The 17166-nt window shown below is 42.3% G+C and overlaps 2 protein-coding genes across 4 annotated transcripts; one reads left to right on the top strand and one right to left on the bottom strand.

The window, feature by feature from the left end:
• Positions 1 to 2856: 2856 nt before the first annotated feature.
• Positions 2857 to 14172, bottom strand: taf4a (TAF4A RNA polymerase II, TATA box binding protein (TBP)-associated factor). Of its 2 annotated transcripts, none has more exons than XM_028406257.1 (15): positions 12566 to 14172; positions 10461 to 10606; positions 10122 to 10241; positions 9913 to 10002; positions 9644 to 9766; positions 8880 to 8969; positions 8560 to 8772; positions 8029 to 8170; positions 7831 to 7882; positions 7497 to 7666; positions 7282 to 7412; positions 7012 to 7137; positions 5949 to 6005; positions 5741 to 5863; positions 2857 to 4149 (listed from the first exon to the last, which is right to left on the bottom strand). In XM_028406257.1, exons 1-15 carry the CDS (start codon positions 13338 to 13340, stop codon positions 3985 to 3987), a joined length of 2523 nt encoding a protein of 840 aa, XP_028262058.1. In that variant the 5' UTR covers positions 13341 to 14172; the 3' UTR covers positions 2857 to 3984. The 2 variants fall into 2 exon arrangements, with proteins under 2 accessions (XP_028262058.1, XP_028262057.1); XM_028406256.1 differs by having other exon boundaries at positions 7831 to 7933.
• Positions 14173 to 14722: 550 nt separating this feature from the next.
• LOC114436144 (protein LSM14 homolog B-like) lies at positions 14723 to 16745 on the top strand. Of its 2 annotated transcripts, XM_028406258.1 has the most exons (8): positions 14723 to 14977; positions 15072 to 15235; positions 15321 to 15450; positions 15526 to 15711; positions 15798 to 15863; positions 16091 to 16240; positions 16323 to 16449; positions 16528 to 16745. In XM_028406258.1, exons 1-8 carry the CDS (start codon positions 14851 to 14853, stop codon positions 16682 to 16684), a joined length of 1107 nt encoding a protein of 368 aa, XP_028262059.1. In that variant the 5' UTR covers positions 14723 to 14850; the 3' UTR covers positions 16685 to 16745. The 2 variants fall into 2 exon arrangements, with proteins under 2 accessions (XP_028262059.1, XP_028262060.1); XM_028406259.1 differs by lacking the exon at positions 15798 to 15863.
• The last annotated feature ends 421 nt before the right edge of the window (positions 16746 to 17166 follow it).

A 17166-nucleotide genomic window follows, 5' to 3' on the forward strand; every position in this document is an offset into this window, starting at 1 on the left:
GGGGGCTGGAGCCTATCCCAGCTGTCAATGGGAAAGAGGTGGGGCACACCCTGAACAGGGTTAACATGGAGAGCCATGCAACCACTCATGCTAACCTAACATACATGTCGTCTCAGGAAGCTGTCTGAGTACTGCTGAGAACAGGGACAGGCTCTGCGCCACCTCTCTGCCCTGCAACACATTTTTGAACACAAAATACTGTGACTCTTATATGTACCGTAATAAGATCTTATCTGCAGCTGTAGACAGATCTAATCTGAGGGAAGTGTAACCCTACGGATAATGAGCTGCTTTTATCTGACCAAATACCTGCAAAACTAATAACATTCCCATTAGGCTTGCAACACACTACACTCAGCAATTAACTGCTAAAGATAGCATTGAGCACAAGAGACTACTATGACAGCTTAACCCTTCTGGAAGACCAGTTGCCTTAGTCTATCACACCCTGATTGTGTCCTGTACACAGTCTAGTTGAGTTTGTTCAAGTGTGTATTTGACTGTGTTTTCAAGTGCATGTTGCACATTTGTCTGTGTCAGCCACATGTATGTACACCCCACACATTTTGGTGCCTGTCCCACTTCACAAAAGAGATGACTTTGTAAGTGGAGATGCTCTCCTCCTGTGGCCTGACACTGCCTGCTGCTTGCCCTGATTCAGCTCCATTAAAGAGGCCAACAGGCTATTAACCCCTGCGTCAATACCTCACAGGTCCAGCCGTGCTTACAAACCCATTTCAGCAGCGGTCATAAACACTGGCCTTATTATAGTATCTCTGGGCCAAATCAGACGTCCCGTATGACCCCATAACAAAAGAGTCCTAAAGTCAGCATTAACCCGGGACAAGGGCACAGAAGAACAGGAAATGGTGTAGGGAGGTGAGAAAGCGGAAACTAATGAACTGTTGCTGCATGTTACATTTCAGGGTTTGACACCACCGGGGAGGCTGAAAATCATTTTTTTCATTTAAGAATAAAAATGGTTATAGGCTACTGGATTCGTGCATCTTAATGGATGATAAAGTGCAGTGACTGAATCACAGTGCCACATCAGTTCATCCAAATCACATTCTCGTGTCCCTCCTGGGAGAGAGTTTTATTCATAAGTTCAAACCTTAATCAACATTATGCAAGAAAGCGTTGAAAAGGATAAAACTGATTAACTGACTTTTACTACTGCATTTGTCTCACAGCTTGAATAAAGTGGGATTAAAAATGGAATTTCGAATTCATTGGGTTGCAAAGTAATGTCAAAGTGAGAAATATCACCACGCTCTTATTCATATAGCTATAGGGGTCTTACCTTAAAAAATTGGAAAAGCTTCCAATTCATGTAAGTAACAGGGACTTGAGGGCCTTTTATCAGCCCCTAACCATCATTAAACCAGAGCTCCTTTGATGGTAAACAAGCAAAGAATTTTTATACTGGAGATTTATCATAACAATGCAACAGGAAGACCCTGCTGAGAAGCACTATCAGATCAGTCAAATCCCATCTTTGAATCTGACAAAAGCTCTTGTTAAGTACAGACGAGGAAACACATGATGAGCATGTGCGTGCCGCACACTCACACACAAGTACAAAAAAAAAACTTGCCACGCTTTTATTATATAATCCCTCCCTGAGGTGAAAGCAGAAACGACAACACTGAATGTAAGAAATTAATAACAGCCACCTTTAATAAATGTCATAGAATGAAACAGTGATGTCACTTTGTTCCTCTTCCCTCTGGCAGGCTCAGAGTGTTTACCCAACACCCTTAGGTGCAGTGACTGAGACGTCGCTAGGCAACCGCACCATCCCTGTTGTTGCTCTGCCTCTGGCACTCAAGTGGGAGCTTATATGGACTTAACTCTGAAAGAGCAGCAGTGTTGAGGAGTGGAAGAGGGATTACCAAGAAAAATATTGGATTGGTCCGAGGCAAAGGGGCGAGGTCTTACCTGAATCGCCACCGACACCAGACAGAGATGCTATGAAAGACTGTCAGGCCACACTGGTTCTCTAAGCCTGCTTTTTCATCTGGTTGTGCTTTTATAACACAGACTGCTTTTCCTTTTTGCAAAATGGGAGTGACTGACAGACTGCGCATATAGATGTTATTATGAGAGTAAATCAGATGGAACCAGAATATCAAATATGAAGTATTTGATATTAGAACCTGAAGATACAGTCTGAGTCCATGTGAGCCACAAGAAGTCATGCTATTAGGAGAAAATGAGCTATTGCCACCTAGTGGCTCCCAGAAGTGCTTTCATTATAGAAAATAAAACTGCAGCTCATCATTGCTGATGGTTCCCAATATTATTGTTCATCTTTGGTTGGTACAGATACAAAAGCTGCTCCCAATCATTGTAACATCAGGCTACTGTCCCTGTGGCAGAATGGCCTAATTATTTCCAGCGCATGCTTTATGGCGAATGTTAGCAGCTGATGTGGCAGCTGTTACCAGTGCAGCATGTGTGGGATGATAATGGAGACAGACTCAAACAAGACGGCCCGACAAAGAAGCAGACAGACTGGTAGCAGACTGTGTGCGTGATTTCATTTTGGGTTAAGAGAGGAGTGTTGTGCTCAGGGGAATAGTGCTCAATAGATGCCTGTAAAGACCCAGGGGACACACACTGTGTACTACATGTGGCTTTACAGATGTTAGAGGATTAAGGAAAATTATCTGTTAACAGATAGTAAGAAGGAATTAAAGGTATTCAGCTCATTCAGGTACAAAGAATTCTCAGTGCCACATGCAACACACCCAGATGTTCTTATAATGAAATGCTGCCCCCTAGTGCAACACAATATCATACAAGAGAAACATTTAATAAATGCAGAGATTTCTTAAACACCAAAACAAATCATTTACTGTAAAATCAATATTTATTTCAAACTTTTCAATAGAGAAAAAGTGATTTTCTTAATGATGTATTCATAAAATTTCAACTCTATACAAAACCGTATGTAAAATTTTAGAGTGTAACATTTACAACTATACAAGACAAAACTCCAGTTTCTTAAGATCATAAAAACCTAGGGGCTGTCCAGTAGCACACCAAAAAAAAGCAGGCAAAGAAATGAGTGGAGGACATGGCCAGTCACCATTAGAAGAGTAAAAATATGTTGGTGGGCAGATAAAAAAATACAGTTTCAGGTAGACGTATGTTTGGTATAACAGTACAGGTTAAACCACCTGTCTTAACTTTCAGCAATCAATGCCTGGGAAATTAATTCAAAAGAACAATTATAAAAAGAACACTCCTGAAATCTAAACACTAAACCTTTCACCAGTCCTGTGTAGTTAAATGCACATTTGTCTTGCATTTAAACTGCATGATAAACTGAGGTGACGCGTAAAATCAAATAAATAACTAAACATCAATTTAAGCTTGAATTTAGTAAATAAATATGGTGAACAAAAAATAATCAAGTAGAGAGATGAGAGATGCAGAGAGAGCAACTGCCTCAAGAGATACAGCAGGTTCAATTGCTTAGGGATGCTTGTATGGCTTATTCATAGTTAAGAAGGCAACTCAGTAGGTTACACAGTTTGGAATTTAAACTAATTCCACTGACAAACACAAGAATAAAATTGTTATTCAAAAAATTAGTTGGTGGTCTAATAAAACAAATAATATCCATTGCTTAAAAGCCTAATGTGTATACAAACACACAGAAAATAAACTCTACTATGTTACAGTGCATAATTGAAAAACAAAAGTAGTACAAAAGTACATAGTAGTTTAAGGAGCATCAGTCAGTGACTACTCTAAAAGAAAATAGGCATTATTTGAGGAGGGAGGTAGAGAGGCCATCCAATATGGCTATTTTATTTCAGGTTGTATGTAAAAACCTTAAAATGTGCCAAGTCCTCGTCTTCACTTCCAAAAGTCCTTATGCTCTCTGTGCTGGAAGTGATCCCACACTTCACTGTCCCCTAGCCCTCTCTTCTCCTGCTCCTCCTCATCTTTCTCTCCTCTCTGACATCAAGCCTATTTGAGAAAGCCCTTGTAGAGGAAATGGGAGCGACTGGTAAATCTCTCATTCTCCAAACAGAAGAGCAGGTCCCTGAGATTGACACGCGTGATGCGCTGTCGTGTGGGTCTGGAGCCTGAAGAACCAGGCCCACCATGTAGAGAGGGACCTGTTCCTGATCCCTGCAAGATGACAGACATTAGGGGTGTGTAGATATTGTTATTTGTGACAGGACTAGTCTAATGAATGAATAATTTGGGTGAGATCACAACAGCACAAATATTTTTATGCTTCATAATAGGGCTGGGCGATATTATTTAAAATCAATATCACGATTAACTGAAGCTTTTTCCTTGATTAACGATCAATGAACAGTTTGTTTTTGTTTGTTTTTTTTTGTTTGTTTGTTTTTTGGGGGGGGGTAGTTAAATATGCTCAACGTCAGCTTCGCTCATGGCTTCACTTTGAGTAAACGCAGACTAGATAAAAGAGAGCCAGTCACGTGACTTAAACTTGGTACATACTCCACTAAAACAGAGAAATATATTGGTGGTTCTGAGTTGGCAAGCACAAAAACAAAATTCATATTGGCCTGGACTTCATAATTCACGAGAAACGTGTGCAGAACTCCTCATTCAGTCCTACAGCTGCAGCGCACCCACACAGACACAGAGACACACACACAGGTTACAACGTTACGCTGCTGAACGCCAAAAGCAGCAGTTTAGGATGAGATGTTGCTACTATTTGGTATTTCTCGGTTTTGCTGGTTTTCTAAATATCTCAGCTTCAAATGTTCACCTAAACTGCTGCTTCTGCCGACGTTCAGCAGCGAAACGCCAGAACCTGTATGCGTGTGCGCATTATATATGCTGCAGTGGGAGAGCCGTGTGAGGACTACACATGTATCTTGCCACCTCTGGAACACGAACAGATTTCTCTGTTCTCTGAATATGTAACAAGCTCTACAAAGCACTTTGATTTTTACAGCAAGGGGACATCACAGAAACGTAATAACTGAACTCATCGTCACAAGTAAAATTACGTTGGTTAGAGAGTCTAAATGTCGGTTTCAATATATTTTCGGTTAATTGCCCAGCCCTACTTCATAATTAAATTAATTAGCCTGTTTGCCAGTATGGCGCAGCAGGCCTTCATGTAAGAAGTTGCCTGTTTGCCTGCAAAGAGGACCAGGTATATTATTAGACTATGCTGACTGAATCATATGATTAGATTAATTTGGTAACTTGTTTTAATAGGATCTGCAAATAAGAATGAGCTGACAAAGTACATGAGTACAGAGCCCTGTCTGACAAACCCAGGGACTTTATTCTGTTATTTTCTCAGCACTACGGATGGCTGATGCCAGGTTTCTGTCAGTGACAGCCTGTCACCAAATCAACTTTATCTGGCTGCTACCAGAGAGAAAAAGACCCTCTTAGTAGTAGCAGAGGTCACTTCTTTTAGAACTAGAAATTTGCAATAAAATAAGAAAGCATTTGTCTGTAGTGGTCATCTTATTTGTGTCTTTACAGGCATGGAACAATTATATTGTTTTTTTGTTGTTTTTTTAATTCACTTGGAATTTGATGGCACCAAAAATATTTGTTTATCCTCAACAGCTCAAACAATGTAAAACTTTTGTACACTACAGAGTGGCACATGGTAATCCAGGAATGAGCAGTCATACATTTCTTAGGGCTGCTTCATAAGTTGCTATGAGTAATGTGAGCTTTTGGCCTGTTAGTATACAGCTAAAGTCTTGAATGTTACCTCAGCTGAAGCAGAGGAGGACGGAGAGTCAGGATTCTTCTTCTTCTTTCTGGGGCCGATAGCTGCCAGAGCTGTCAGATTGGCCTCCCTCTGCCTCATCTGAGCCAACTCCTGCTGTTGCATCTGGACAAGAAAATGCACATCAACATGGAATTCAAGCACATGTGGCCTAGATGTTCAGAAACAGAGCAGTGAACTCTAATCATACTTCTTTTGCTTTCTGTTTCAGACGCAGCTGCTCTGGATCCTCTTGCCGTGCTCGAGACTGCAGAAGCAAAACCAAGACACAATTAATTAAAGTGTTGCTGACAGAAAAAGGACTAAAGCCAAGGTTGTGTGAGATTACAATTTGCAGGTATTTGAAAGTAAAAGAGCTCTACTTTACATGAATATCTAAAACCTACAATCACATGGAACACTTTATTTGAATAGCAGATTATACAGATGATGACCTTTTGTAAATTATATGTAAAATGAAAAGTGATGGGGTGTAATAACACATTTTAAAGTGCCCTTTCGCATTACAAAATAAAAACATTTTTGACAACACTGAGACTCTGAAGGTGCGCTCTGGTATCTGGCAACTTTCAATTAATAACATGTGCTGCAATTATTACTGAGGTTTAGATGCTAATGATGTCGTCATAATGAAATTTTAGCCCATTTTTCAGTACAGAATGGCTACAATCTGAGATGTAGGGGAATTACATGAACTGCTTGTTTTAGGTGCTTCCACAACATTCCACAACATAGGAGGAATAGTGTCAGAACTTGACCATTTCAGAACATTAACTTTGTTCTTCTTTAAACATTTTATTGTGAAAAAACATGTGTGGTTGTTGCAGGACCCACTTTGTCTTGAGCTCAAAGACAGATGTGTGGTATAATATCATTTAGATATTAGATATACCAGTCATCCTGGTTCAAATGCAGCAGCACAGGCCCAAACCATGATACTACCACCAGTACGTTTAACAGGTGGGATAGGTTCTTATACTGAAATGCTGTGTTCTTAATCCCAAAATTTAGCTTCTCTGGTCTCATCTGTCCACAAAATATTTTCCCTAATTGCCCTCTGGTTATTAAAAACTGCAAAGCAACAAATGTCAGTAGTACCACAAAATAGTAAAAGTGGAAGGCTGCCCTGTAAGACAATTTAAGATGTTCAGTGGGACACCTGCAGAATACAATACATGAATGCAGGAGACTGTGGAGACTGTGTGTTTGATGATTACAAGTGAATATTTTAAAGTCTGTGAGACATGCTGTACCTTAGCTGCCTTTAGGAGAATTTCCCTCTCCTGTTCCTCCTTTCGCTGTTTCTCTAACTGGTCCAGCTGCTCAAAGAACTTCAGCTGAGCACGAACATCACTGCTATGCCTGTAGTTGTCATCCTCCTGCCAACAGACAACAGTGTCATGATGTTATGCCTGAAAGAACCAAAAAAATCTATAGGCATTCTAAAAACTGTCTAAGGAGACACAGCATTTATATTTTTGTTAAAAAATCTGGTTGTATAAGGGAAAATTGCCCAAACAAACCTTCAGATTACTGCTTTTCTGCTGGGCTACTTGAGAGACTTTTTCAAGTAGGTTCTGAAGTCTCTGCTGAGTAGCGTGGGAGACGGAGTTCACCACCTCAGCACCCAGGTCTGTCACGCCATACCTCTTACCTGCAGCAGAAACAGCACAACAAAGTGTAGTAAGAGACTGATTAACAAGTGAATATATCTAATAATGATATCAGTATGTCTCACCTATCTCCAACATTCTTCTCTGCAGCATGGCAAAGGAGAGAAAAGCCTCATCTTTACAGGAATGTGTCACTGCACCCACGATTATAGAATTGGTGGCTAGGATATTAGCACTTTCTTCTGAAAGGTTCACTCCTGCCATAGAGGCCACGTCGTTGATGTCATCATCATCTCTGTCAATACAGAGAATAAATCCAAGCATTGCAGTGTGAGGGCCACATAATGTTTTTGAGCAGCAGAATATTCACAAACACACACAATTAAACCCTCATTATAAAACTTATCATTCATTTATTACAATAATTTGACAAGTAGAACTGCTTTGAATGATTCTTACTTGAAAGTGCCACCCGCCTCTTTAAGTTTGTTTTTTTGAGCTGGAGTCAAGCCTGCAGCAGAGATTTGTTTAGAAACAAGTGGCACATCCGGCCTCAGGGGAACTGGCAGAGACAACACAGATCCTTGCAATCAATCAACAAAGCCTCAACCCCAAAAATACAGACACCCACAAAAAGATGTCAGACTGACATCTCACCTGGTTGCAGCTCCTTAAACTGGACCTGTTGCTGTCCCAGCATGATGCGACCAGGGGCCTGATTTCTGATCGCCATCATGGGAGTGGTCGTCAAGGTTACCTGAGGTCTCAACATTGGTCTTTGCTGCTGAGACTGGAGAATCTGGAGAGGCAACATTTAAAACCATGGTTATTACATGTCCTTATAACCACATTATGTTGTATGGTTTGATTGATAAGTCAGTGGTCTAAAGTAGGATATTCATTATTTTCCACCATTGGAACTATCCTTCTGTTCAGTGTAGGGTTACTTTTGTGCTCAACACATCCACAGAATTTGGCTGGTGTCACTTCCCTGAAAATGGTCTTGTAACCTTAAACTTGAATTCTTGAAATCTAGAATTTAATTCTCTCCAACATCCCCTCTTATCTAGAGCAAATAATTTGTCCACTGTACAGAAATAAAGATCAAGATGATTGTGTAAATGAGATGTCAGTCTGTAAATGCTACTTCAAATGTGTAGATTTAAACTCTGATTTAACATCACTTACCAGTGAAGGTGCCTGTCCTGGTTTGCTAACACCTGGCTGGAGCTGGGGCCGAGTGATTGGAGTAGGGAGGCGATGGGCTGGGCTGCCCAGCACCACTGTGGTGGAGGTGGTTGAGGTGGAAGAGACTGGACCTGAGGCTGGCTGTGGGAGCTGACTCTGCTGGATGAATGCTGCTGAGTCTGGGGTGAGCTGCCTCAATGCTGGGAGGCTTCTCTGCAAAATACAGATGGGTGGACAAATGAACAAAACCATTTAATACCAATATAACAGTAATTGCTGAAAAACTGAAAATTGTTATTACAGAAAATTGCTTTTCTTACTTTAAGAAAAGGCACAAGATAAGGTTGGGGTGGGGAGTTCAGCTCCTTGTACAATCTGCTGGTGAATTCTTCAACTTCCAGTTTGGCCTCCTGATAAAACACATACAGTTAAGCAAAAAAATATTTGAACCCCTGCTGATTTTGTAAGTTTTGTAACAAAGAAATGATCAGTCTATAATTTTGAACAGTGAGAGACAGCAAAAAACGTTATAAATTAATTCACATTTTAATGAATGAAAAAAGTATTTGATCTCCTGTCATCAGCAAGATTTCTGGCTCCCAGGTGTATTTTACACAGGTAAGGAGCTAACATTGGGAGCCCTCTCAGCTTGTTACCTGACACCTGTCCACAGAAGTAATCAATCAATCCAGATTCCAAATTCTTCAACCTGGCCAAGGCTCATCTGTTGTGGTGAGATGAGACCAATATCCAGCTCTTTGTCATCAACTCAACTCACCGTGTTTGAAGGAGTAATGCTGCCTATGAACAGCGTCCCCACCGTCAACATGGAGGTGGAAACATTATGCTTTGGAGATGTGTTTTGCCATTGAGATTATAGACTGATCATTTCTTTGTTAGTGGGCAAACTTACAAAATCAAATGCATTTTCAAATCATCTTTTCCTTAACTGTAACATAGACCCTGTGAGCGGGGTACATGGACACCGCCTCGTTCATCTGAAGGTTTGCCAGTGTTCCTGGAAATGTTTACAACCTTATAACCTTATACTGGTAACAGTGTGCTGTTTGTAGAGCTCACTCACCAGCAGATCCTTGACTAGCTCTCTCACGGTGGCTGCAGTCTCTGTGGACTGCTTCCCACTGGATGCCAGCTTGATCAAAGTAGACAGAAAGTTCTTACATTTCTTCACATTCTCTATTGTCTCCTGCCAGAAACACAAAACAAAATCAACTTCTGTTGCAGCAGACGATACAGTTTTTGCCAAATAAAACATACAATTCATCAGGCATCCTAAACTTTACAGTGCAGATGCCATGCTCCATCTGATCCCTTGGTATAAGCACAACTTACTTTGCTCACTGTTACTGAGGTAACTGTGGTCCCAGCTGCTTGGCTGACTGTCCTGGGGATCATTCCAGGTACTGTGGCCCCAACTGAGGTCTGGGAAGAAAGATATTACCATAAAAACTCAAAGGGATAATATAAGTGTACATATGCAGGATTTCAGTTGGATGCAAAACTCTGAATAGAAATTTTAATTGTAAGACAGTCCAGCTCACCTGAAAGACAGGAGGTCTGTGAAGGGTGGTGGTCGCACTGAGTGACGTTGGGGTTGGACAGCCTGGTCGGATGATGGTGCTAGGAGAAACCTGTGTGCTGATGATGGGGTTTCCAGGAGCCTGAGAGGTGGCACAAAGCAAAGGCAAAACCAGATGAGTAATGTCGTTTGCTCATGAACTGAACTGCAATTATGTATAAATTCTTAATAAATTAAGGCTAATAATACAACAAAGTCATACAGTCATGCTGTGTATGCCTACCCCACAGTATTTCACACAGGTGCCTCCCTGAGCTATGGGCAGGCTGAACATAGCCTTGGCATACTTAAGAGATCTTACCTGGACAGGAGGCACATTTGTTGGGGCAGGAGTCCGAGGTGTGATGCCTCCCTGTGCCTGAGCCTGGGCTTGAGCTTGCATCTGGGCTAAAGCCTGCTGAGGAATCATCAGGAGCTGTCCACTCTCACTGCGTACAAGTACCATCCCTGATGAAAGCCAGAAGATATATTAGGCTGCCTGAATACAGTAATTATACTGTAATATAGTGTTGGGCAATATTGGCCAAAAAATTAATCACGATTAATTGTGGCATTTAGCCGATAACGATTAATTTGACGATTAATTGATGACATTTGCACTTACATGTTTTTAACTCTAAATCGCCACTGTTCTAAAATGATACTGACAAATCATCAGTCAAGATAAATACTTCATTCTAACAGGTTAAACTGGTAAGTATTGATTAGGCACAAACTAGCCATGTTTGAAATATTTATTGGTAACAGATGCATTGCACAATGCACAAACTGCTTTAAAATAATAATGAAGCAAACATTTAAAGTAACTTTGTCCTTCAAATGTTCTTATCTTAAGGTCACAAAGCAGTGCATATCAACATTAACATTAAACAGGACAAATAAGTTCAGAAACTTCACATCAGTGATTATTTCAAGTTAAAAAAATGTGTCTGTGCAAATTAACCTGTGACTGGAATGTCATACACTAGAAAAAAACAAACAAACAAACCGGACAATTTCACATTTAAATGTATGTGTGTGCAAATTAACCTACGTTACTTTCTTCCAGCGCTTAGTTTGGTCGCAAGGAGCACACTGACTAAACGTAACGCGGATTATCGGCTGAGTGGAATTCTGCTGGAGGAGACTTCGCTGTTGTAATGTTTTCTTGCTGTGGATTCAATAAATAAAGATCGGGAGGCAGCTTCTCCAGTCGGAGTTTATTCTTTTGACACAAGCAAACAAGTTTCGGTTACTATGGCAACAACCGACGCTTCACATCTAATGCATGCGCGGCATATACTTCAGCTGTAGCCGGCGTTGTGGCCACGTTGCGCTTCTTCGTACTCCGGCTTATGGTGACAGATGTTGAACCTCTGTTAGGAACGTGCTGCTCCGCATCATTTAACTGAATACCACTGCCTTCCGCCATTATTGTTATTGTGGGCTCAAATGTGCACGCTTGCGGGTGATGGTGACAGGACGTCGCACACAAAAATGCGTCATCATGACGAGTCACTAATCGCCGTAATCGATGAGTGGCAAATATTAATCGGTGACAGTTTTCTGACGATTAATTGCACATGATACGATTTTGCACAATCCTACTGTAATATACTGCAACTTGGAAGCAATCACTGCTTAATTTAATGACAAGGAACAAGCATTAAAAATATTTTTCTAAATAAATTTAACAGCTGGGTAACAAACCCATCCTGTACATTTCATTGATAATCATGTAAAATCGTAACCAATGTGGCCTATTATTGTTTAAAGATTTGGGCATGCAGTAAATCCATGACTTGACTCCATGACAGAAGAGAAGCGTTTATTTTAGAAATACTCTGTGTTTATCTTCGAAAACATTAATCCAGGTGCAAGTAAAAATTATAGCTGCAAGCAGCATTGCGGCCCCTCGCACACCTTGCGATCCGCGGGGCCATCGCTGTCTCCTGTCCTATGCTCTCCTCTCCTCTCATTTCCAGAGACGTACAACAAACACGTTTACAACAGAAGTTTCCTGCTGCCAGTGTGGCGCTGTGACGGTATCATCCTATTAGCATTTTTGTTCAGACTCGGGTTCATAGCAGTACTGTAAGATTTTGTCCACATTGCATGAAATATGTTGGTGGTACTGCAGAAAATACAGTGTTTCTTTGTAATGTGTAATGTGTAATGTGCATTTCAAAAGTCAGCAAATTTCAAAATTTTTCGGGGGAATGAACTTTTTCACCAAGTTTGGTGAGTTTTGGGGCATGTTAAGGCCTCCAAAAAGGCGATCTTGGGGGGGGGGGGTGTAAAAATAATAATCCCTAGGGTTTCATTAGGGCTCTCGCACGTTTAGTGCTCGGGCCCTAATGAAACCAACTTAGATCATCAGTAAAGTGTACAGATATGTGGACATTAAAAAGTTCTGATTTCACTCACCGGGGGGAAGCTGAATGTTCTGTATGCTCGGCTGTCCCGCCACAGTCTGGGGGAGCCTTGGAGCCAACATCTGCGGCGTTGGAGTTCTTATTCCACCATCAGGTGCAGTTACCGTCCCAGGATTCCGCGGTGCACTGACGGTCCCGGGTGTGCCAGCAGCGTGTGCTGCGGACTGTATTATTGTCGTGGGTGGCTCTGCCTTGATAATGTGCGACCCTGCGCTGACAGACGCGGGGTTGGACGGCTGGCCATTGTTTACAAGCGGAGTTTGTATGCCGATACTTGTCTGACCTGTTGTATTTGCAGTCACAGCCGGGCTCGCAGCATTGTTCTCACTCAAAGTTAACCCAGACCCCGAGTTTTGCATAGGTGGCCTCACGAGTGCCAAAGTGGGTCCCGTAGCCTGGCTCACAGGATGAGCAGAAGCCATAACACTCTGCGAGTTCATGAGCGGCGTCTGAATTACGCTGTTTGACGTGGGGGGCATTGTCGCACTGGCCAGCCCTTTTGACAACACTGGTCCACTGTTGACAGCTGTGACCGATATCGCCGTGCTGCCAGTGTTGCCAGTGCCACTTGTCACTGTCGTCCCCCCGAGAGGGACAGCGCTTCCTGAATTGTGAGAGTTCATATTTTGGCTCCCATTGAAAGGCTGCGCTGAGTATGAACCTGCTTTCCCTCGGTGGTTAGGGAGAAAAGTTACACCGCCACTAACAAGTGTTTTGCCAGGGTCGTGTTCCGTGTTGGAGTCCGTGCTGGCCGTCGGTGCGTCCATAGCTGAACCATGGGGAGCTTGTTATGTAGAGATATAGAGAACCCCTGCACTTCAACTTGTTAAACAAGGAGCAGAAACAATGCTGAATGTGATGGGACAAGCCTATGGCGCATCTACTTCTATTCTCTGTCAGCTCTGCCGCTTGTTTTTCGTGTAAACTCGGAGAGACAACGAGGAAAACAACATTAGTAGTTACAGCGTACCTGCTTTAGCAATCGTCTTGACCAAGTCCCAGCTGGACATTAGCTCGAGCTACCCCCTTGTCCCGGAACTATAACCATGTAATTACCGGCTGTCTCGTGTCTACCACAGTGATTGTTGTGACACAAGAACGACAGCTGTGACTCTACAGACCGTGCAGGATGACACACTACCGCTTTATTCACCCCTGTGTGTAAAAAGAGCTCATCCAGCGGGCCGGAGCTTTCCGCCATCTTCACACTCCTGCGAGCTTGTGAAAAGTGAGGTACTTACCAAATGACATGCGCATGCGCACAACAGCTAAACTTCTCCGGGCAAGGATTTCTGAGAGTTGTGATTGGCTGTTCCACATTCTAAAAGGCGGTACCAATGGCTTCAGCTGTCATTCCAGGGGATGCGAGAGACGGAACAACATTGCGCTCCAGACAAAATGTTTCCACTAAACGATACGTCGTGGGCGAGTTGTCTACGCTACTACAATAACTATTCCGATTCAGAATTTCACCACGGAACCTTTGGTAGAATAATAACGTGGTTTGCAACAAGCGAACAACCTAAATTTTGGAGTTTATACACTCTCGACGTGCCGTGCAAGATGGCTGCAGTATTATAACCAAGTGAAGTTGCTGTTGTAAAGAGGCGGTGAGGGGAGCCCCACCCTCCTTCAGCGAACGTGCTGTCAGTTACTGTGTGCAAACTCACAGCGCTCACTGTGGAAAGCGCAAAACTTTTTGTGTGAATGGATGATTTTATTCACTTTTTTTATTCAACTTACGTGCCGCTGTCACCAAATGAAATAAACCAGAGAGAAAAAAACTCAATGCCATCGCTTCAGTTTTAGCTTTAGTAATCTGTGTAAATATATAGGCACCATATACATCACACAGAACAATAAGACCACACACATATTACTTCATTTTAAATGAGACAATTCATAGCCATAGCCGCATATTTCCAAAAACTGCCTGATACTGTATTTTATCTGAAAGAGGAAGGCGCAATTTTATGATATAAAGACAGAAAATCAAAAGCTAGGCTGTCCTGGATGGCCTGTGTGGTCCATTTTTTACCCAGCTTCACCGAAGTCCCCCACAGGCCTGTCTCTATTTCTCTCACCCCGTGTACGCTGACAAGCTAAACAAACTAACCCTGTCTTCCCACGCAGGTGACCCGACCGGCTGCAGAGGTGCGTCACTGACAGTCATATAAAGCGCACAGGTGCACGGCAATTACGCACGCTGATTAGTTAATGCGTGTGTGCTGTAGAGTTAACTTCATTTCAATCTGAGAACACAATTTTACTGCAAACATGAGTGCTGGAGGAGGAACTCCGTATATTGGCAGTAAAATCAGTTTGATATCTAAGGCACAGATTCGCTATGAGGGAATATTGTCCTCTGTGGACACAGAGAGGTCAACGATTGCTCTAGCTAAAGGTACATGTCTTTCTGTTCTCTTTAACAATTCTCTCTACATCACTAAATAATAAGATGCCTGTTTTGTTTTTTAAATAACTATTTATCCCAACAGTTAAATCCTATGGCACAGAGGACCGGCACACAGATAGGCCAGTGCCACCCAAAGATGAAATTTATGAATACATAATCTACAGAGGAAGTGACATCAAAGATATCACTGTTTCTGAACCACCAAAACCTCACCATGGACTGCCTCGTGACCCTGCCATTGTCCAGGTATATTGGCCAAGGAATGTAGTTAGTTGGAAATTAATCAGTCAACATATTTGCAACTAATTATTTTCTCCCTGTTGTGATTTAGTCATCCATTGGCAGCTCCTCTGCTGCATATCACCCACGCTGGAGTCCATACAGGGACATGATGCCCACCTACAACCAGCTGGCTGCAAGTTCTCTACTTAACCAGCAGTACAATGCAGCACTAGGCCTAGGTACAAATAACGTTACACAAGCTCAGTGATGTCAGTATTACCACTAACAAAGTCCCACCATGTTTGTTCCCTCAGTACCTGGATTTCAAGGCCCAGTCAGAAGAGCCCCTATGGTGGAGCAGGCGGTGCAGACTGTGCCTGTGGCCAGTGCTGCACAGAAAAAGGGGAAGACTGCAGCCCAGCTACAAAGAAAACAGCCCGTTCGTCCGACACAGCGCCCTGGGCAGGATGGTTCGGGTCAGAAGGAGAATGTACCAACCAGTAAGCACTTAGGAGTGGTTGTTACCGTCCAAGAGAAGTCACAGTAATTGCTTTTAATCCCATTACATTTTTTAAAACGTATGTAGGTCAGCGAACATCTCAGCAAAGTGCAGCCAAAAGTCAAAGCACAGAGAACCAAAGGCCAAAACCAGGTATCAAAATTCATATTGTGAAAGTTGATTTGACTGTTTCTGCTGACAAAGGTGTGAAAAGCTGTATTTTGTCACAGTAAATATATGGTCAAGCATGAGCAATACATTATAAAACTCTGAAGGCTGGATGGACCGGCTGTAAACCGGTTTTACAGTAGTGTTGAATGTTTTTTTTTGTTTGGTTTTTTTTTTGTTTTTTTTTGTCCTGCCACCCCCCACCCCCCTAGGTAGCCGCAGGTCCAGGAACAGAAACAGGAGCAGAGGCCAGCTTCTGGTGAAAAACACAAAAGCGGCTACAACTTTGGAGTTTGAGGCAGATTTTGACTTTGAAACTGCAAACGCTCAATTTAAAGATGATCTTACAAAGGAGGTTATTGGTAAGTTTGAAGACTTCAGGTTCACTGAACAGTACATTTATTTAGGTAAGCTGAAATGTGCCCGATTTTTGTATTGCTGCAGTTGAGAAGGTAGATTCTGGAGAGGCCCCGGACAGCCAGCCCCTGGAGGAGAAGGAAGCCCTCGGAGACAAGTACTACGACAAAACCAAATGCTTCTTTGACAACATCTCAGCAGATCTTAAGCCTATGTAAGTAACGGTTGTCATGCATCATTAATGATTGCACACTTTTGCTAAAGATTTTTTTCCCCTGTCATGTGCCTTCAGGAGGACTACCTGGGCAGAGGAGAAAAAGTTAAACATAGAAACATTTGGCGTGCCTGGTCACTTCCTGAGAGGCAGAGGATTCAGAGGCCGCGGACGCAAAGGGCCGAACACCACTGAGCAGCGAGCCCTCCCGAAAATTGGTAGCGGGAGGGTGTAAAGGTTTTGTTTTTTGTTTTTTTGGTTAACACTACTGTAAATATTGTAGTTTTCTACTTATTTAAAATATACCTCCCTTTTCCCCTTTGATTTATTTTTGTTCTTTATCCCAGATGTGCTTTTCAGGAGTACTTGGATCCTTGTATGGAAATGGGAGAGTAGTTTCTTTTAAATGAAGCAGCTGTGCACTAAAAGCAAATGTATTCATTGGTAGGAAGCATGTAACATGGACTTGGTCTTTTGAGCAGACCAGCAGGCATGCCTTTTTTTGTTTTGCTGAATGTCTTAAATTGTCCCTTCATAGCTGTCCATCGGTAAAGCTAAACAGACCATCTACTCATTAAATGGACAGCTTGCAGTACTTTTTGTTCCCCCCCCTACCCCCTCCCCATTTGTAAAATGAAAACTGTGGCGAAGTGTGTAACAGTTGCCAGTAAATACTTGTGATTAAGAAAATGGCTTTTCATTCTGTTTGGAAGACAG

The sequence above is a fragment of the Parambassis ranga genome, chromosome 5 (assembly GCF_900634625.1).
Source record: "Parambassis ranga chromosome 5, fParRan2.1, whole genome shotgun sequence".
Taxonomy (NCBI): domain Eukaryota; kingdom Metazoa; phylum Chordata; class Actinopteri; family Ambassidae; genus Parambassis; species Parambassis ranga.

Coding starts and splice junctions, on each gene's coding strand:
- LOC114436144 (XM_028406258.1), top strand. CDS start 14,851: ATGAGTGCTGGAGGAGGAACTCCGTATATTGGCAGTAAAATCAGTTTG. Junction 15,451..15,525: donor CAATGCAGCACTAGGCCTAG/GTACAAATAACG, acceptor TTGTTCCCTCAG/TACCTGGATTTCAAGGCCCA. Junction 16,450..16,527: donor TCAGCAGATCTTAAGCCTAT/GTAAGTAACGGT, acceptor ATGTGCCTTCAG/GAGGACTACCTGGGCAGAGG.
- taf4a (XM_028406256.1), bottom strand. CDS start 13,340: ATGGACGCACCGACGGCCAGCACGGACTCCAACACGGAACACGACCCT. Junction 7,667..7,830: donor GAGGCGGGTGGCACTTTCAA/GTAAGAATCATT, acceptor CTGTATTGACAG/AGATGATGATGACATCAACG. Junction 6,006..7,011: donor TTCTCCTAAAGGCAGCTAAG/GTACAGCATGTC, acceptor TTGCTTCTGCAG/TCTCGAGCACGGCAAGAGGA.